At 51.4% G+C, this 21,042-nt stretch overlaps 1 protein-coding gene across 2 annotated transcripts in view; it reads left to right on the forward strand.

Moving 5' to 3' along the window:
- The first annotated feature begins 18,907 nt into the window (after positions 1 to 18,907).
- Positions 18,908 to 21,042, forward strand: part of MLLT1 (MLLT1 super elongation complex subunit) — a 32,694-nt gene continuing 30,559 nt past the window's right edge. For both annotated transcript variants that reach the window (XM_054291199.1, XM_054291198.1), the window contains exon 1: positions 18,908 to 19,049. In XM_054291199.1, coding sequence (XP_054147174.1) covers positions 19,038 to 19,049 — 12 coding nt within the window. In that variant the 5' untranslated portion in view covers positions 18,908 to 19,037. The remainder of the gene's footprint in view (positions 19,050 to 21,042) is intronic.

Raw genomic sequence — 21,042 nt, forward strand, 5'->3', positions numbered from 1 at the left:
AGGCCTCCCTGGGCACGGGCTGTGTGTGATGCTCACGCTCGGTTGTGTTCCTCCTGCTCCTCAGGCAGTGCAAGGGGCAGGGAGCAGCTGAGGCCTCGTGATGCTGGGCATGAAGCAAGGTGGGAGCCCACGGGTGCCTCAGGAGGCTCTGCCCAGATTGGTGTTCAGGGAGCTGGAGGTTTCCTCCAGCAGATCCCCATGAGTGGGGAGGGACACGGTGCTGCTTCTGTGTCCTCTGTGTTAGTGCAGCACCAGCACCCCTCGCTGACAAGGGCACAGCACACAACACTGAAGCCAAACTGGTGACAGCTGGGTTGGTTGGGGCTGCTCTAATTATTATTATTAACTCTATTTATTGATGTATGTGGTTTTACTCAGGACAGCTGTGCATTAAAGCTGTGGACATTGACTTATACTGATGCCTTTTTTTCCCCTCTGACTGCACCACATCCTCTTGTCTGCCAGTCACAACCACAGACAGGGCGGCCAAAGCTCTCTCTGACCCAGGGAGAGCTGTTCATAAAGACAAATCCTGGGTGAGAGCCCAAAAGAGGCTCTGCTGGCCCAGGCCCTGGAGTGCCCTGCCCCAAACTCTTCCCCTTCCTCAAACCCCCATGTTCCTCCCCAGCTCTGAGTCTCCAAAGGCCACAGAGGTAAATTGGAGACTCCTCTGCTTTCTGGAAGAGCTCTCTGGGGGCAGGATGAGGCAAGGAGCCAGGATGGTCAAAGCTGGCTGAAGGAGGGGATTGTCCCCCTCTGCTCTGCCCTGGGGCAGCCTCAGCTCCAGTGCTGGGGGCACTTTGGGCACCACGAGATCAGAAGGACCCAAAGCTGTTGGAGAGTGCCCAGAGGAGGGACACGGAGCTGGGGAAGGGCTGAGGAGCAGCTGAGGGCACTTGGCTGGTTCAGCTGCAGCCCAGGAGACTGAGGGGAGGCTCCTCGGGGGCTGCAGCTCCTCCCCAGGGCAGGCACAGGGGCAGGGGCTGAGCTCTGCTCTGGCACAGGGACAGGAGCCCAGCAAGGGCTGCAGCTGTGCCAGGCCTTGGCATGGAGCTCAGGGCAAGGTTCTGCCCCCCGAGGCTGCTGGGCACTGCCCAGGCTGCCCAGGGAATGGTGCCAAGGCTGCCAGAGCTGCAGGAGCTCCCAGGGCTGCTCAGGGTGGGGTGTTGGGGTGGCTGTGCAGGGACAGGGCTGGGATCAATGATCCCTGAGGGTCCCTTCCAGCTCAGGATATTCAGGGATTCTGTGATATTAGATCAAAAGGTAATTACCTTTGCAAGGACAGAGATGTAGAGCCTTAGAGAAGGACACTGCTGTGCTTTGCAGGTTGTCGCTGCTGCTGCTCTCACAGCCATGGGGCACTCTCCTGTTCCCCAAACCTTGCTGCTCACAGTGCCAAGCTCAGCCTTGTGCTGGGTCTGGGTGCTGGCCCAGCCTGCAGGGACTGTCCCTGACAGCACCAAAGCTGGCAGGTGCCTGAGGGTGGCTCCCTGCAACACAGCCACACCAAGGGAATGTCACCCCAGGGACCATTTCTGGGCCCTGGCGAGTAAAGCAGCAGCAGAATCACTCCGGATTTTATCTCTGAGGAGAAAGTGAAGGGCAGTACCTTCTGCAATGGTCCCTCTGCAATGGCCCCCAGGGCCACTAGATGGCAAATTTGGCTCATGAACTCCGAGCAATATTTCTTCCTGCGGGAGAAATGCCTTGACACGGACTGGACTCCCAGGCCTGGTCCCTCTCTTCTCTGGGGTTAGATGTGGGAATCCACAAAATCAGAGGGTTTTGGGAAAGCTGCTAAAGGCATGTGCTGCCTGAGATGTGAGCTGGTGGCATCTTCTCATTGTTATAACCACGTAATGAGACTGAAGCTGAAAAATAAAACAGCTCAAGGCACATTCCACAGCAGCCCCGTCCTGTGACAGTGTTCACAGGGGTCTGAGGATGAGGGAAGAGACGAGGATCTGACTCCATGTTTCAAAAGGCTTGATTTATTATTTTATGATATATATTACATTAAAACTACACTAAAAAGAATAGAAGAAAAGGTTTCATCTCAGAAGGCTAGCTAAGCTAAGAATAGAAAAGAAAGAATGATAACAAAGGTTTGTGGCTCTCTCTCTGTCGGAGTCAGCTCTGCTGTGATTGACCATTAATTACAAACAAGCAGATGAGACCAATCACAGATGCACCTGTTGCATTCCACAGCAGCAGATAACCAATATTTACATTTTGTTCCTGAAGCTTCTCAGCATCTCAGGAGGAAAAATCCTAAGGAAAGATTCTTAATGCAAAGATGTCTGCGACACCATCCCGTCTGTGATTTGTACACAGCCCCTGGCCAGCCATAGCCAGACACCTCTCCTGCAGCACGGCCACCCCTCAGACACCTGCACAAGGAGCAGGGCACTGAGAGCTGCCATCCCCAGCCTGTGCATGCCCCTGTGTGCCCATCCTGTGCCCATCCCTCTCTTTGCCTCTTTGTCTCCCCTGCATGCCATCACTCCCTTCTCTCCCCTCATCACCCCGTCTCCCTTTCGCTGGCCCTCCCTGCCTCTCTCTCCCCCCCTCCTCATCCTCATCCTTTCCCCGGCCCATCCTCACATTCTTCCCCAGCCTATTAATAACTTCTGGGCAATTGCACCGGGTCCCCGCTGGGCCCGGCCCCGCCGCCGCTGGCCCCGAACGCGCCGGCAGCAAGTTCAAAAGTGCAGCGGGGCTTTCACAGCCCCCGGCCCCGCCAGGGGGTGGAGGAGCCGCTGCCAAAGAAAAGGCGGCGTTGCCAGGGAGCCCCTGGCACAGGAAAAGGGGGTCACCCTCACCTCCGGCAGGAGCCGCGGGGATGGACGGCAGCCAGCAGCCCCGCGGATGGGGGATGAAGGGATGGGGATGAAGGGATGGGGGATGAAGGGGATGAAGGGATGGGGGATGAAGAGAATGAAGGGCTTGGGGGATGAAGAGCTGGGGGATGAAGGGGATGAAGGGCTGGAGGATGAAGGGCTGGAGGATGAAGGGCTGGGGGGATGAAGGGCTGAGGGGATGAAGGGGATGAAGGGCCAGGGGGATGAAGGGTTGGGGGAATGAAGGGCTGGAGGGATGAAGGGCTGGAGGATGAAGGGGATGAAGGGCTGGGGGTATGAAGGGCTGGGGGTATGAAGGGCTGGAGGGATGAAGAGCTGGGGGATGAAGGGCTGGTGCTGAGGGATGAAGGGCTGGGGGATGAAGGGGATGAAGGGCTGGGGGATGAAGGGGATGAAGGGCTGGGGGAGATGAAGGGCTGGGCTGGGGGAGATGAAGGGCTGGGCTGGGGGGGATAAAGGGCTGGGAAATGAAGGGCTGGGCCTGAGGGATGAAGGGCTGGGGGATGAAGTACCGGGGGAATGAAGGTCTGGGCTGGGGGGATGAAGGGCTGGGGAATGAAAGACTGGGGTATGAAGGGCTCGGGGATGAAGAGCTGGGGGATGAAGGCATGGGGGATGAAGGGCTGGGGGATGCAGGGCTGGGCCGGGGGCAAGCAGGGCTAATTGGCCACCTCCAGCCAGCCAGCCCCCGTGGGATGCTCGGCCCCAGCGGCCAAATCCCCCCGTGCAGTATGGAAATAAGGGAGGTGTCTGCCGGGAGAACAATGTTGCTGCAGTTGAGTGACTGTAACAGGGCCCGATGACAGCCGGGGCCGCGTTAAAAATGCCTATTCAAGCAGATCAAGACATTGAGAGGCCTCGTGGGGATCTGAAACCCTCGGGGATTTCTGGATGAGGCCAGAAGCTGAATCCCCAGCCCTGGGAACCTGCGGGAAGGGAAGGAAAAAAAAAAAAAGAGAGAGAGAGAAAAGAAAAGAAACCCACAAAGCAGCTTTAAAAGGGCGGCAGTGCCCGAGGCTGGGCCTCCTGCTCCGAGCAGGGCTGCAGCCTGAGAAAGCAAAGCAGCCCCAAGAGCAGCCTGTGACGGTGGTGTGGGCATCTGCACAGGGTTATCTGAGGCTGGGTTTGCCCCTCCAGAATGCCCCCGAGCTGCTGGGGATGCTCTGTCCTTCCTGCCAGGGAGCCGCGGCTGCATCTGTGGGGCAGAGCTGACAAACAGCCCTAAAAGCTGGCAGGGGATGAAGGGATGGCCAAACAGTGAGTGGGGAACTCCTCGAGGCTGCAGTGGACCCTTCTTGACACCCCGGGGAGCTGTGAGGGCTCCCTGGGCCATGTGGGTGTGACAGGGGTGACACCAGCTGAGAGCAGGACAGGAGGACCTGCAAAGCCCCATGTGTTGTAGTGTGTTTTTATACTTTGTAATACTTTGAAGTAGTTTTGTTTTGTATCCCCGTATTTTTTCCCAAATGCTTTATCTCAGAATGTATCCCCCTCTTTTTACCTGTGTAATCCCTTTCCTTTGCTGAGATCATCCCCAAATCCTCACCCTGGCTCTCTGTCAGTCACTCAGCATCCCATCCTCTCCATCTAGAACTTTCAGTCCAGGACATGGAGTGATCAGCCAGAGGCCAGGGGTCAGCCCCCCAAGCTTTGCTCCATATCCTATCCTAAATGTCCATACCCCAGTATCCATCCCTTAGGGCCACTCATTGGTCAGTAAATGTTATCTACTTTGGGTTTCCACCTCCCTTTAAGTGAAACCTTGGCACATCTTCGGGGTTATCAGCAGGAGCCCCCTGAGGTGTGGGGGCTCCTTTGGGACTCCTAGAATAAAACCTTGGATTAACTCCTGCTAAGAGTCGGCCCTTCATCATCTACCCATGTCTCTGGTGTCTGTTCTGCTGCAAAGGCACCAGCCCAGGTGCCCTCAGCACCCTCGGGGCACAGAGAGCGTCTCCCCATTTTCTGCAGAGCTGGGGCTGGCTGGGGTTCCTGAGAGGCTCCCAGAGGGACTGAGACACCCATGCACAGGGACACAGGCTGGGACTGGCCTGAAAGAAACCTCTCCTTAACTCTGCCACGTCCCTGCTTTGGTTCTCCACTGCAGCACAAAAAAAAAGAGAGGCAAGAGAAGGAGTGGGAATGAGGAAGAGGATGGAGGCTGCTCCTGTCAAGTGACACCAGATTAAAGAGGTTGGGAAACAACAGCATCAGTTGAGTCTGTTTGGTGCAATTGCAAAACAAATGAAAGAAAAACGTTGATAAGGCACCAGTCCTGCAGCATCAAGGATTAACATTTACCTGTTCTGCTGCACCAGTTGCCTGCTGCTGTTTCAGATTCCCAGGATTTGGCTGGCAGACTGGAAACTTTTCAAGGCAGGGTGATTTATCTGTAAAAGATATTGCACATTCAAGGACCTGCATAAATAATGCAAAAGTAATTAATAATAACTCAGTCCCTGCTCTTAGCAGTGCCAGGAAAAGAAATTGCTTCACTGGAGTGTCGCTTATGCCTTTTGGAAAAGATCTTTATTTGTAAAGTGTTTCGGAGAGAAAGGACAGGGTAGTTTTGAAACAGGGAGTGGATGTCACAAAGTCCTGGGATTTTAGTGCCAGCCTGGCAATCTCCAGGACTGACTTAGAGTCAGGTGAAACCAACATTGGTTTTATGTTCAGTTTTAATCTCCCACGGCTGCAGCCAAAGTTTGAAACCGTGAACACAAAGGGCTGAGAAACCCAGGAAGGAAAGAGATAAGAGCTCCAAGAATTATTACTTTTAAAAGTCTTGTCCTTTCAACTCAGTGTAACTTTTGAGGCTTGACAGAGGATTTCCAGCTTGGGGTCTGGCAGTCCTGTCCCTCCCACTCCACACACTCCTTTTTATTCTTTCTCATTGTTTTCCCTAAATCCTTGCTGTCCACTTTTCTTAGGAGACAAAATAAACCATAAATTACAGGATTTCATAGATATTGCTGGCTGTTCTGGACAGGTGGAATCTATCAGGGAATATGTCACTATATCAGGGAATATTCTCACTATATTCCAGGGAATGGTCTGTCATTTTTTTCTTTTTGCATTTTCTTCATTTTCTTTTTTCTTCTTCTGTCTGAGCTGCACCCACAGCCAGGGCTGGGTTTGACCAGGGATCACAGAGATGTGGGCAAGGAGAAGCACAGCCATTACCAGGGAAAATAAACCAGCTGACCCAAAAATGAGGTTTTAATCAAAAGATCAAATAATCTCTTCAGCTGTTTCTATAAACCCCTGTGGTTTGGTTCCACTTGGGAAGACATTCTCACTGCTGCTGGCAGAAGAAAAACAAGCAGCTCCCTTCTGTCTGGCAAAGTGGTTTGAATAACTCCGACTCTCCACTAATGGCTGCTATCAAAATACCTAAAATGGCAGGATTAATTTTTCTGTGCCTTCCCATTACAGCTCAAAATGTGGTTTCAATTAGGGTCAGTCTCCATTTTTTTTTTTTTTTTGGTTCACTTTCTATGAACATTCAGCTGTTTCTCTCCCTATTCCTGCAGAGGTTCTTCACAGATGTGTTCAAACATAAAACTGGACTGTCCTGAAATGTCCCACTTTGCTTCTTTGGCACAAATATTTAACAAAAGGCAAAGATTTACCTGAAATGCTGAAATATTCAACATTAAGTTGTGCATGGGGTTATAAATTTCACAATCTGCTGTAGATGCTGCATTTATTTAGATAGGCCTTCAACAAGAGACCAGCTGTCTCAGCTTCCTGAAATGTTTAAGCATATGTTTAATTTTAAGAATATGAATAATTCCATTGATATCAATGGCACTTACACTTAAGAATATATTTTGCTGAGCTGGAGCAAGGAATAGTGCCATGTAATGCCAATAAAGTGCAAATTTCAATATCTCACTAAGTGCTTTCTGGGACCAATTTAAAAATTAATCAATGAAGATCTGTCGTGTGAGAACGCAGGAATTAATATATGTGAGATTTTGCTGTTTGCTATCCTAATATTGCCAAGTATTACCATCCACCAGAGCACTGACAAGTGAAACCAACCCCAAATCTGTGAAACAGAGCAAAAATGGCAACAAGTTGCATGTGTTGTTCATCATGAATCATCCTATCAGGCTTCACGATTTGCCCATTAACATTAAATAACATTTACCATCCTCAAAAGCAGACAAAGATATAGATTAATTCCAATTAAGATTTGGAATCAGATGATCTTTAAGGTCCCTTCCAAGCCAAACTCTCTCAGGGATGCACAGGGTGGGATGTGCAGAATCAGGAGTTGGACTCATGATCCTTGTGGGTCTCTTCCAATTTGGGACATTCTGTGATTCTGTTAATCTTAATGTTTAAAATATCACAGAGCAAAGGGTCAAAAATACCATTATTTTCCTCTTTCTGCCTCTTACCCACCACAAAACATTTTTACGAGGATCAAATAAAAAATTCCAGGCACAAACCCTTCAGCCATTTGGATTTGCCCTCATAATTTTGCTCCTCACAAGTTCAACACCCCTGACATTGACTGTGACCCGCAGAGAGCTGGGCCGTGCCCCTCTTCCCCTGGGATGATGTCACCAAATAAATAACTTTATATCCATATGCAAATGATTGCTGTTTTCAAGCTGTTCCCCAGCGACCTCACACCCTGCTCAGGCTGTGCAGGAATATGTTTCCCACATATGTCAGATGTTTTGTGACACATTTCACAGGGATTTAAAATAGATCTCCTGGCCTATAAAAATGCCCGGGTACCCAAACCAAGCAGCCTGCACCTGCACTGGTGTCCCTTCCAAAACTGTGTGAAATGGGCCCAAATGGATTGTATCCTTTATCTAGCTTAAATATTGATGGTTTATAACTTTACAAGTGAAGAGGATTCACTCATGGGAGGGAATTACCTGGTTTATTTGATGGCTGAGTAACAAAGGGAAAGAATTTGTTACAGCTTTGCTTCCACAGTGACAGCTCTGAATCCTCCCTGTGTTGGTCAAAACAGTTTTTGTCACATGTGTTTGTCACTTTATATTCCAGCCTGACTCCCCTGAAACTGCACTGGCTGTGCTTTTGTGCAACAAAATCCAGCTCCAGGGTGTTTGAGATGTGCCACGCTGCTAAAAAATGGCTTTGCTGCAATCAGGGGCACTCCTGTCTCTCACAGGTAACGATGGCACTGATAAAGCTGCAGTTTCAGTGGGCTGAATTTCAGCATGGCAGTGCCAGCCAAATGCCCTGAGTCACAGCACGTTGGCATTGCCCCCAGTGCAGCGTGGGGCACTATCTGAGCTGGCACAGCACCTGAGCCAGGTAGAGCAGGGGGCATTTGCATGCATTTGCATATGTGGCAACCCCTCCTGCAGTTGCTGTGCAGACAGGTGAAAGCTCTTTTTACACCATTCCAGAAAAAAACAGTTTAGTGGAATCTATTATGGGAGCAGCTGATCCAGAATCCACAAAAAAAAAAAAATTCTTAATAATTTTGTTCAATCCCAGAATCAATCTCAATGGTTCAGATCATTGAGTTCAGCCACTAACTCAGCACCACCACCACTCAAACCATGTCCTGCAGTTGCTGTGTAGATAGGTGAAGGCTCTTTTTGCACCATTCCAGAAAAAAAAAAACAGTTTAGTAGAATCTATTGTGGGAGCAGCTGACCCAGAATCCACAAAAAAAAAAAAATCAGAAATTCTCAATAATTTCATTCAATCCCAGAATTATCCCAATGGTTCAGATCATTGAGTCCAGCCACTAACTCAGTGCCACCACTTAAACCATGTCCTGCAGTTGCTGTGCAGACAGGGGAAAGCTCTTTTTACACCATTCCACAAAAAACCAGTTTAGTGGAATCTATTATGGGACCAGCTGACTCAGAATCCACAAAAAAAAAAAAAATATCAGAAATTCTTAATAATTTAATTCAGTCCCAGTGGTTCTGATCACTGAGTCCAGCCACCAACCCAGCAGCACCACCACTCAAACCATGTCCCCAGGGGCCACATCCAAAGCTTTTTGAACACTTCCAGCAATGGTGATTCCACCACTGCCCTGGGCAGCCCATTCCAATGCTTTGCAACCCTTTCTGTGAGGAAATCTTCACAATATCCAACCTAAACCTCCCCTGGACCAGCTTGAGGCTGGATTTTGTCCTGTTCCTTGCTCCCTACATGGCTGCACTCTGCTGTCAGGGAGCTGTGGAGAACCAAAAGGTCCCTCCTGAGCCTCCTTTTCTTCAGGCTGAGGTTTGGGATTCTAAAGGCTCTGAAAAGCAGCTCCAGGAGCTCTGGATTTGTCTCACAATGTGCTCTGAGTGCAGAGAGCATCACACAGCACCAGGCTGGGGATCAGGCTGGAAAACAGCAGCGGCTCTCAAAGCCCCCAGGCTGAATTCCTGGGGTTGGAAATGGCAGAAACAGCGGTGCCAAGAGGAAAAGGCTCCACACAAGGTGAGAAGAGCTCAGGATGCTCAGAAGCAGGGCAAGCATGAGGATGCAGCCACTGGGCTGCCACCTTAGAGCCTTAGCAGCCTCCCAGCACTGGGAGGGCCTTGGAGAGCTCCTGTCTCGGTGTATTTGCAGAATCATGGAATGGTTTGGGTTGGAAGGGACTTTAAAGCCCATCCAGTGCCACCCCTCCATGGGCAGGGACACTTTCCACTATTCCAGGTATCTCCAAGCCCCATCCAACCTGGATTTGGACACTTCCAGGGATGGGGCAGCCACAACCAATCCCTACTCACTTTTTGGGCTCTTCAACCCAGAACACAGCTCAGAACAGGGTTAGACTTTGGTCTGGTTAGACTTTGGTGCTGGTCAGACTTCTCCACTGATCTCCTTCTGTCATGTACTATTTTTCAAGCTATTTTTTCCCCTCATCTGGTATTTTTCAGTAGCCTGAAGGTTACCCTGCAGAGGGTGACAGTCCCCAGTCACAAGGTGGCTCCTCTCTCTCAGCACATGGGCACCTCTCAAAGCCTTTGGCAGCCCTGTGCAGAGCAGACATGGATTTCAGCAGCGAATCTCCCTCCCTGCCATTGTCCCAAATTGTGTTTGCTCCAGTGGCCACATGAGGTGCCTGGGTCCATCCTCGTGCCAGCAGTTTGTGTTCAGTCTGGGACACATCCAACTGTGAAATTCTCCCTGTGGCAGGTCTGGCCAGCTCTGGCAGCACCAGGCTGTTACATCACTTGGCCAAAGCTGCCCCCTGTGTGCAGAGCACCAGAGGAATTTCCTGTCAGGATCTTTAGCTTCTCAGAGTGACCCCAAGAAAAGTTGGAAAGTCTCTTTTCCCAGCCCAGCGCCTGAAGAAGGAGTCAGAGCTCTTCATTTCTCGGTCTCAAGGTTGTTTATTGTATCTTATCTATAAAATTCTTTCTCCTGTCCTGCTCAGCAAGACAGTCCAGGCACTCTGCCTGCCCCCAGGGCAGTGTTATGTCTTCATACTAAAAACTACATGTACAATGTTTACCATAACTTCCCAATACCTATCACCTGTATTAGACAGTGAGCTTCTACTCTAAACCAATCTGTAGGTGCCAACATCACAGCAGAAGATGGAGAAGAAGAAAAAGAAGAAGGAGAAAGGCTGGACATGCCCAGTTCCCTCCATCTTGCCCCCTGAATCCCCATTCTAAAAACCCCAAAAATCTATTTTTTTACCCCGTGATAACTTCACTATTATTCTACCTAAACTGTCATGGCTTGCAGATCTTCCTGTAAGGTTGGTAATTTGCTCCATGGGTCATAATCAAACCCACAGGTGTTTTGGGCTCTGTGCCAGGGTCTCTGAGCCCCCTGGCAGGGGTTTGGGCAGTCCAGGACAGCCAGAGGGATGTCCTGAATTCCCTTCCTGAATTCTGACACCACTGGAGCTTGTTGCTCTGGCCATTATTGATATTTGCCATTCCCAACTTGTGCTGCCATCACAGCAGAAGATGGAGGCCAAGAAGAAGAAGGAGAAAGGCTGGACACACCCAGTTCCCTCCATGTTGCCTCCTGAACCCCCATACCAAAAACCCCCAAATCTACTTTTCCACCCCGTGATAGCCTCACTAATATTCTACTTAAATTGTTGTGGCTTGCAGATCTTCATGTAAGGTTGGTAATAATTAAACCCACAGGTGTTTTGGGCTCTGTGCCAGGGCCTCTGAGCCCCCTGGCAAGGTCTTTGTCCTCCTGGATATCCTAGGTTCCCACAGAAGGCGGCCTCACCTCAATAGGCAGCATCGAGGATTGATGGGTGTCACTTCAGCAGCCCATTATGCTGCCAAGCTCACCTTTGGCGTTAATGAGGCCCCTTCATTAAGAGCCTGGAGCAGAGGGGTCAGGGGCTGAATGGCGACAGGCTCCTTTCTCCCCCAGCAAGCTGGTGCTGCTCATTCAGAACTGGGTCACGTTGGTGGGGCAGTTCCAGGACATTTGTGCTGCCCATGTTGCATCTGCAAGGGACGTGATGTGTTTGGGACTATTCATCTGGCTCTTTTCACCAGCACTAAATACCCAGAAAGAATAAAATAAATTCTCATTGTGTTCCCACTTACTAAGAAAATTTTCCCTCTTCCTTCTGGTTCAGGGGGTTATTGTACATTTAAATCCTTCTGCATTTTTCAGTAGCTATAGCATGCTATAATTTAGATTTTCCTCAGGCACAAAAGAACTTAGTTAAACTAAACTGTATTACAGTGTGGGTTGGGTTTTTTTACAAAGTCCTTCATTAATAAGGAGCTAAAGAATTTCCAAGCTGTCTGTAATTTTTCCCAGATGCAGCTAGTAGTTGCTAGGAGTATCTTTTTGGCAATCAGAGTTTTTGGTTATTAACAATCTGGGCTTTTGCTACACTCCACCAGTGTTAAATATGTTCTGTGAACGCTGCAGTGTGGAGTGTGAACTGCAGAAGGGGAAAGCAGACACCAGGCACAAGAAAATCATTTCTCAGAAGAATAAACACTGCTGGGGTTCACAGCTGATTGAAACAGGATTCCCTGCAGGGATCCCAGTGTTGATTAACAACCCAGGAGCCAGCGTGGCTGCAGCCCTCACTCACAGCTTCTCCTGTCACCCTGAGGTGACCCTGTGCCAGACACAGACCAGAGCAGCACCCAGGTCCCCCCACAGGAACCAAATCCTCCCTCAGCTTCAGGGTCAGGACATTTTCACAGGCAGCACACAAGGAGGTGATGCTGGGGTTGGCAAAGCTCTGGTCCACACCAGGAGAAAGATCTCTGCCCATTGTTGTGGGAACTCAGCACAACATTCCTGATGCGCAGAGTCACCGAGACCACCCTTGGGGGGGCTCGGAGGTCCTGGAACGTTTCCAGAAGTGTTTGGTGGCTGGACTTTGATCCTGCACGGGAAACAACACCTGTATCAGGATGGGAGGATCACGCGGGGATAAATGGTGAAGAGATAGATTAATTATAGTGTGAAACACAGGTTTTAGAATCTCGGTACAGGGGGGTTCTAGGGACAAGATGGAGGAATTAGGGCGTGTCCTGTCCTTCTTCTTCTTCTTCTGTTCATCCATCTTCGGTGGTGATGGTGGCACTTTGAGATTGGTTCTTACTGAATGTGCACTTGTCAATAAGGGTGAAAGGGGAGAAAAGGTAAATATCTTATACATAGTTTTGGGTATAAAGATAAGTGACCGCCCCGAGGGCAGTCAGTGTGCTCATGGCTGACTTGCTGTGCGGACCTCTGTCGGGCCGGGAGAAAATATTGTAGATAAGAATTAATAAACAACACTGAAGACCAAAAAACCTGAAGACTCCTTTCGTCCTTTGGAGCGCGGGCTGCCCCAAGGCCATCCCGAGCCTTTCCAGGCCATTAAAACAGCCGGGGAACGGGACACATTCTTACTTAAATATCACCAATTCTGGGTTTCAGCTGCAGCTTTGCTCATCCTGGGAGCACCACAGAGCACACTTGGCTTTGTAGAAATGGGTGAAGGCCACTGTAACCATTTTGCAGCTGTCAGAGAAGTCACTGACACCCAGAACCTGAGGGTCTTTCCACTCAAGCACATTGCACAAAGTGGGAGAGTGAATTTTCTCACAGAAACCCTGCTCAAACGCGAGGTTTGTGTCCTAATCTTTAAATCCTTTCGAGCTATTACAAGATGATAATTTTCCTGCACTGCCTGGTTCTTTCCGTGCTGGAATCAGCCTTGCTTGTTCCCTGGCTGGTGTCCAAGCCACTCAGAGCCCAGTCTGACCACAGAAGTCGTGGTTTTAGTGCAAGAGTGGAAGCAGGGAATGCTGCAACTAAATTAGTAATGAGAAAATAATAATGAATGATGAAAAACAGTGAAACAAACTTGTTCCTCCAGAGACAGGAAGGGCAAGCCACAAGCACAGACATATGAAACCATGACAGGGACTTGCAGTCGATGTATGGCTGATGTACAGCCCACCTCACTGTGATGATAAACTCACAGGAATGAATTTTTGCTGGAAAATGAGCAATTCAGGCATCTTGGGCTGCATGAGGATGGTCTGGAGGGGCTGCTGGGGAGGGTGGGGGCTGTGTGTGAGGGGTCAGTGTGTTCCTGCAGAGAAAGGGAGCCAGGGGAGGGAAGAGGTGCCTTGAGGGGCAGTTTTGTTTCATCCTAAGAGCTGGGTGGGATCTGCCAGTCTGGTGGCTGTGGGGACACCTGAGTGTGGGCTGCTCTGTCAGGACTTTACCCACCAGGACTCACCTGATCCCAGCACCCCATTTGTGCCTACTTTGCTCACACTCCCCAGGAACAGCCACGTTCAAGCATCCAAGTGTGCACAGGCAGGAGGGAGAAAGATCATCATGTGCTCAGATCATCCCACGAACAGGGTGAGCTCTGCCAGTCTGGTGGCTGTGGGGACACCTGAGTGTGGGCTGCTCTGTCAGGATTTTGCCCACCAGGACTCACCTGATCCCAGCACCCCATTTGTGCCTCCTTTGCTCACATTCCCCAAGAACAGCCCCATTCAAGCACCTGAGTGTGCACAGGCAGGAGAGAGAAATATCATCTGCTGCTCAGATCATCCCATGAACAGGGTGGGATCTGCCAGTCTGGTGGCTGTGGGGACACTTGTGCTGCTCTGTCAGGATTTTGCCCACCAGGACTCACCTGATCTCAGTGCCCCATTTGCTGCCTCCTTTGCTCACACTCCAGGAACAGCCACGTTCAAATATCTGAGTGTGCACAAGCAGGAGAGAGAAAGAACGTGCTGTCCTTTCCCAGGGCTGGAACCTGGGAAAACACCCCTGAAATCGTTCCCATCCCTGGCCCAGGCAGGGATAAGTGCAGTGCAAAGTCTTTTTTCCACTTTATTTTCCATCATCCCCAACTCTCACGGGACAGAACCAGCCCTTGGCATGGTCCCCCTACCATGGGCCAAGCCAGATTAAACACACACCTTTCAGTCTGAGACAAGGATCTTTGAGGCAAGACTCTGGAAAGAAAAATAAAATAGAAAAAAAAAAACACCCCCAAACAAAAATGAAGGAGAGCTGTCGTGTCTCATTTGCATATTTGAATATGCAAATGAGGAGTGTTTCTTATCCATTGGCACTGGCCCTACTGTAGATGGCAGCAGCACAGCGGATCTCTGCCAGCATCCAGTGCCACAAAGAAAAACGCTAATTGGATTTGCAGACGCTGATTGCAAAGCCCAGAAGTTGCTGGAATAGGTATAAAGAAGCAGGAGCTCAGCCCGCGGCTGCCTCGGGTGCGAAGGCACTCGGCTGACAGCTCGTTAGCTCGAGATCTCCCTGCAAAATGAGGAGTTTGGAGAAGCCTGGATGGCTGCTGGCTCTGGCATCCCCAAAACTCCCAAAGAGCCTGGCAAATTTTCTACCCTTGGCTGTGATTTATTTTTTTCTTTCCTTTTTGAGGGGAGCTTGAAAAGAAAATCGGGGTGGGTTTGATCAGTGGTTGTGCTGGAAACAGTTCAGGCTGGGAACTGCTAGCAGAGCAAAGGCTGGTTCTAGGAATTTCTCTCCTTGAGTGTTTTCGCAGTTGAATGTAAAGAGCCACCCCAGCACATTTTAAATTAATCCATTCATGCCACTTCATCAAATATCCTGAGCTGGAAGGGATCCACAGGATCAGCAAAGCCCAGATCCAACTGCTTGTCCCAGCAGAGAGTGCTTGGAGCACCAGGTGGTGCTAACCCCAAGTGAGACACCCCAAATAGTAAACTAAAAATGTGGTTTAATGCCCAATTATTGAGTGGCCAGAGAAGCTGAGACACCTGGCTGTGGGTTTCCCATCTTGGAAGTGTCCAAGTTCTTGCTCAGATCCTGAAAGCTGGAGGAGTGACCTGTGTCCAAACCAGAAGTGGGATGAGCTGGAAGGGATCAGCAAAGCCCAGCTCCAACTGCTTGTCCCAGCAGAGAGTGCTTGGAGCAAAAGAGAGTGCTTACCCTAAACGGGACATCCCAAATTGCTCAGGAAAAATGCGGTTTAATGCCCAAATATTGGGCTGACAGAGAAGCTGAGGCACTTGGCTCTGGGTTTCCCCGTCTTGGAAGTGTCCAAGTTCTTGCTCAGATCCTGCCCCTGAAAGCTGAAACAGTGACCCATTCCAAACCAGAAGTGGGATGAGCTGGAAGGGATCCACAGGGATCAACAAAGCCCAGATCCAACTGCTTGTCCCAGCAGAGAGTGCTTGGAGCACCAGGTGGTGCTTACCCCAAATGGGACACCCCAAATTGTTCAATAAAAATGTGGTTTAACACCCAATTATTGGGCTGCCAGAGAAGCTGAGGCACCTGGCTGTGTGTTTCCCATTCTTGGAAGTGTCCAAGTTCTTGCTCAGATCCTGCCCCTGAAAGCTGGAGGAGTGACCCATATCCAAACCAGAAGCTGTGTCCTGCACTGGGAGAACACAAAAACAAGCATGAACATCAGGCTGGGCAAAAATAAAAGCATGGGGAAATTGCCATTGAAGGAAATTAAAACAAAAAGCAAATTCTAACAACATTTCAGAGGAAGAAATGGGGAATTTTTCAAAAAAAAGCTCAGGGTCTGGTATGTCTGAACATCTTCTCTTGCATAAGGTGGAAATTCATTGCACAAGGTGGAAATTCAGCAGAACAAGAGCAAACTTGGGAAAGATGAAGACATTCCCAGGAAATATTCAGCCCTGGGAGCACATAACCACCAAGGACTGTGATGAGGCTGGGAGTGAATAGCCAAGACGGGGAGGTAGAAAATAAAAAGATTTAGACCCGAGAGTCACGTGCATGGGAATAATGTCCACAATTAAAGATATCAATGAGAACTCCCAGAGAATGAGGCCCTTTCTCAGTGGAGAAGAAAAGGGACTGTCCAAGGAGATGTCTCTTGGGACTGCATCAGACAGAAACATGGAAAATTAAAACCAGAGCACTTAAAGGAACCCAAATCAGGCTCTTTTTTTGTTGTTGTTGTTGTTAACTGAAGCGGTGAAGCGTTTTGCTTGGCTAATATCCCTCTATCAGGTTGATGAGGTAAAGTGGCTCTTTAGAACGATTTGGGAACCGATTAATCCTTGCCTGTGGCGATGAGGCAGCGGCACACAGAGTTATTGGCTTAACACGGGGGGTTTTTCTGCCGCCTCGCAGAGATCAACAAACTATTTCAAACAGGAAAGCAGCGCGGGGAAAAATTCTGAGCGAGTTCGCTCGGAAACAGTCACCAATTGCGTTTGTAAAGATTTCGCGGAGTTGTTTTAGGGCTGGTAAAATTGAGAGGTGTAAGTTGTCACTTAAAATTCTTAAAAAGAAAAAAAAAAAAAAAAAAGATTGAAACTCGCCCCGGGAGGGAGAAAGAGGGGGGAGAGGGGGAAGGAAGGCGGGAAGGGGAAGGGAACTGCAGGGGAATGAGGGACAAAGGGGAGAAGTGAGGGAAGTGAAGGGGAAATGGGAGCTGAGAGGAAATGTGGGAGAATGAGGGGAATAATGAGGGGAAAAAAGAGAGAAACTGAGGGGAAAATGAGCAAGAGTGGAAAAGAGTGAAAAAGGAGAGAAACTGAGGGGAAATGAGGGGAAAAAGAGAGAAATTGAGGAGAAAATGAGGGGGAAAAGAGAGAAACTGAGGGGAAAAGGAGTGAGAGTGAGGGGGAAAGGAGAGAAAGTGAGGGGAAAATGAGGGGAAAAAAGAGAGAAATTGAGGGGGAAATGAAGGGGAAATGGGGAGAAAAGAAAGAAACTGAGGGGAAAATGAGGGGGGAAAGGAGAGAAACTGAGGGGAAAATGAGGGGGGAAAGGAGAGAAACTGAGGGGAAAATGAGGGAGAGTGAGGGAAAAAAGGAGAGAAACTGAGGGGAAAATGGGAAAAAAAGAGAGAAAGTGAGGGGAAAATGAGGGAGAGTGAGGGGGGGAAAAGGAGAGAAACTGAGGGGGAAATGAGGGGAAAAAAAGAGAGAAATAGAGGGGGAAATGAGGGGAAAATGGGGAGAAAAGAAAGAAACTGAGGGGAAAATGAGGGGGGAAAAGGAGCGAGAGTGAGGGGGAAAAGGAGAGAAACTGAGGGGGAAATGGGGAGAAACTGAGGGGAAAATGAGGGAGAGTGAAGGGAAAAGAGGAAACTGAGGGGCAAAATGAAGGAGACTGAGAGGAAAAGATGAGGGCAATGAGGGTGACTGAGAGGAAAATAGAAACTGAGAGGAAATGTGTGAGACTGAGGGGAGAAATGAGGAAGACTAAGGGGGAAAATCTGGGAGACTGAGGGGAAAAAGATGAGGAAGACCAAAGGGAAAAGGAGATAAATGGAGGGAAACTTGAGGGGAAGATGTGTGAGACACGGGGAAAATGGAAACTTAAGAGGAAATGTGGGAGATGGAAAGAAAAATGAGGAGGAAAATGAGAAAAACTGAGGGGAAAATGAGAGAGAGTGGGGCGAAAGGAGAGAAGCTGAAAGAAAATGAGATTGAGGGAGAAAATGAGAGAAAACATGGGATACTGCAGGGAAAATAGAAACTGAGGGGGACATGAGGGAGACTGAGGAGAAAAGGGGAGATAAAGAAGGGGGAATGAGGGAAACTGAAAGAAAATGAGGGAGACCAAGGAAAAGAGAGGGAAAGGTGCAAAACAGAAAAAAAAAGGAGGAACACCAAGGGTAAAATGGAAACTGAAAGCAAATGTGGGAGATTGATGGGAGAAATGAGGGAGATTGAGAGGAAAAGGAAATAAATGTAAAGAAAATGAGAATGTGGGCAATTGAAGCAAAAGAGAGCAAAGGAAAAATGAGGGAGAACAAGGGAGAATAAAGGAGTGAGGGAAAACGGGGAAGAACGAGAGCAAATGAGAGAAACTGAGGGGAAACGAGACAGGCAGGAGGAAAAGGGGAGCACTGAGGAAAAATGAAAGACAACGAGGGGAAAAATGAGACGGGGAAACGTGAGGGAGACAAGGAGAGAAAAAAGGCGCAGGAAGGAGCGAGGCTGCAGAGAACAAGGCGAGCCCTGCCCGGCCATCCTGGGCTATCGGGACCTGCGGCTTCCCTCGTTCCCCCTTGTTCCCACCTCATTCGTGTCGGGAATTAACACACCGCCGGGGGAAACGTGGACCGAGAGCGGGATGGGAGGAGAAGGGGCGAGATGGCGTGGCCGGGAGCGCACGGCGAGGCCCACACGCTTGCTCCCTGTATTGGCTGTGCAATAAGGGGAACACCGAGGGGAACAGAAGCGGGGACACCACCGGGACGGCGCCCAGACCGGAGCCGCCGCCACATCGCCCCACACCGGGCTGGGGGGGGCGGCCGGACCCTGCTCCCGCCCCCCGCCTGACCCACAGCGCTGACCCCGCCTACGGGCCCGCCCACTCCGCAGCCCGCCCGCCGCTCACTGGTGGATACGCCTGTCCATCATGGGGACGAGGGCGGGGCCGCGCCCCGCGGCGTGCGGCGCGCGGGCATTGGCGGCGCGCGGGGGCCGCTGTGGCGCTGAGGCGGTTTCCGGTTCCGCGGGGCGGGCGCGGGGCTGGCGCTGCCTGTGAGTGACACACAATGAGGCGGGCGGCGGGGCCGTGAGGGGCCGCGACCGAGCAGGCGGCGGCCGAGGCGGTGGGGAGGGGGGTGGGGGGGACGGACAGAGCGGCTTCGCTCGTGGACTGAGCGGGGGAAGAGATTCTCTCTCCCCCCCCGCCCCGCCGACCGGGCAGCGAAACCGCCGCGGCGGCGGGAGCGAGCGAGCGGGGCCCGCGGCGCTGCTGTGCCCAGCCATGGACAATCAGGTGAGGGGAGCGGCCGCGGCGCGCTGCCGGAGGGGTGGGGCGGTGCCGCCCCCCCCTCAGAGAGGGGGGCACGTAGGGGAGGGACCCCCCGGAATGGGCCCTGAATGGGGGGGGCGCCCCTGTCCTCGGGAAGGGGGGGCTGGGTGGCATCGCCCCCCTTTGGGGGGGTATATCTTCTCCTCACACCATCTTTGGGGGGGGCACATCTGCTCCCAGCCCCTCAAATCTGGGGGGGTACATGTCCTCCCCACACCCTTTAAAGGGGACACCTTCTCCCCATTCTCTTTGGGGGGGCACACCTCCTCCCTAGTCACTTTTGGGGGGCACATCTCCTCGTCAGTCCCATTTGGGGGGCTTACCTCCTCCTACCCACACCCTGTTGCGGGGGCACATCTCCTCTCCAATCCCCTTTGGGCAGCACACGTCCTCCTCACACTCCTTTTTGGGGGCACACCTCCTCCTTACAAACCCCCATTTAGGGGGTACGTCTCCTTTCCACACCCTTTTGGGGGATGCAGATCCCCTCAATCCATTTTGGGGGGGGGGGTCACATCTCCTTCCCACCCCCTATTTGGGGAGTGTGCATGCCTTCTCCCCATTCCCCTTTTGGGGGACACCTCTCCTTAATCCCATTTGAGGGGCACAGCTCTTCCTTCCCGCACCTTTTGCATAGGCACACCTCCTTCCCAGTCCCATTTTGGGGGGGCACACCTCCTCTACACCCCCCATTTCGAGGGCGTACATTATCTCCCCAGTCCCATTTGGTGGGGCACATCATTTGATGGGGACTCCTCCTTCCCACACCTCATTTGGGGGTCACACCCCCTCCCCAATCCCATTTGGGGGGGGCACACCTCCTCCCCACGCCCCATTTAGGGGACACACCTCCTCCACACCCCCCATTTTGAGGGGAGGTACATCACCTCCCCAATCCCATTTGGGGGGGCACACCTCCTCCACACCCCCATTTAGGGGACACGCCTCCTCCACACCCCCCATTTTGGGGGGGGGTCCATCATCTCCCCAGTCCCATTTGAGGGAGCACATCACACCGTTCATTTGATGGGTACTCCTCCTTCTCACCCAGCATTTGGGGCTCACACCCCCTCCCTAGTCCCATTTGGGGTCACACCCCCTTCCCCAATCCCATTTGGGGGGGCACATCTCCTCCCCAATCCCATTTGGGTGGGCACATCTCCTCCACACCCCCATTTTGGGGAGGGGTACATAATTTCCCCAATCCCATTTAGGGGGGCACACCTCCTCTCCACGCCCCATTTGGGGGACACGCCTCCTCCACACCCCCATTTGGGGGGGTCCATCATCTCCCCAATCCCATTTGGGGGGCCACATCACGCTCTTCATTTGATGGGGACTCCTCCTTCTCACCCAGCATTTGGGGGTCACACCGCCTCCCTAGTCCCATTTGGGGGACACACCTCCTCCCCAATCCCATTTGGGGGGGTACATCATTTCCCCAATCCTATTTGGGGGACACACCTCCTCCACACCCCCATTTTGGGGAGGGGTACATAATTTCCCCAGTCCCATTTAGGGGGGCACACCTCCCCACGCCCCATTTGGGGGACACACCTCCTCCCCAGTCCCATTTAGGGGGGCACATCACACCCTTCATTTGATGGGGGCTCCTCCTTCCCGCCCCATATTTTGGGGGTCCTAATCCCATTGATGGGGGGACACTCCCCACACCCTTTGGGGGGGTTTCAGCCTCTCCCCTCCGTGTGCGGCCGCTGCAGCCTCGCCCTCGGCGGGGGGTGCGAGCAGCATTTCCCGCAAATTCCTGCCTGGGATTATTGCCGGGAGGGGTTAATGCCACCGGGAAGGGTTAATGCCACCCGGAGAGTCCCTGCGGGCCTGGGGGGCTCCAGGATGCGTGCGGGAAGTTTACCTGAGGTGATGGGGATGTGGGGATGGGGAACCTTTTGTGTGCGCGGTGCGGGTAACAGGTACCGGGCTGAGGTTCGGAACCGGC

The sequence above is a fragment of the Melozone crissalis genome, unplaced genomic scaffold (assembly GCF_028551555.1).
Source record: "Melozone crissalis strain CALT ecotype California unplaced genomic scaffold, PUWL_Pcris_2 ptg000088l_1, whole genome shotgun sequence".
In the NCBI taxonomy this organism is placed as follows: domain Eukaryota; kingdom Metazoa; phylum Chordata; class Aves; order Passeriformes; family Passerellidae; genus Melozone; species Melozone crissalis.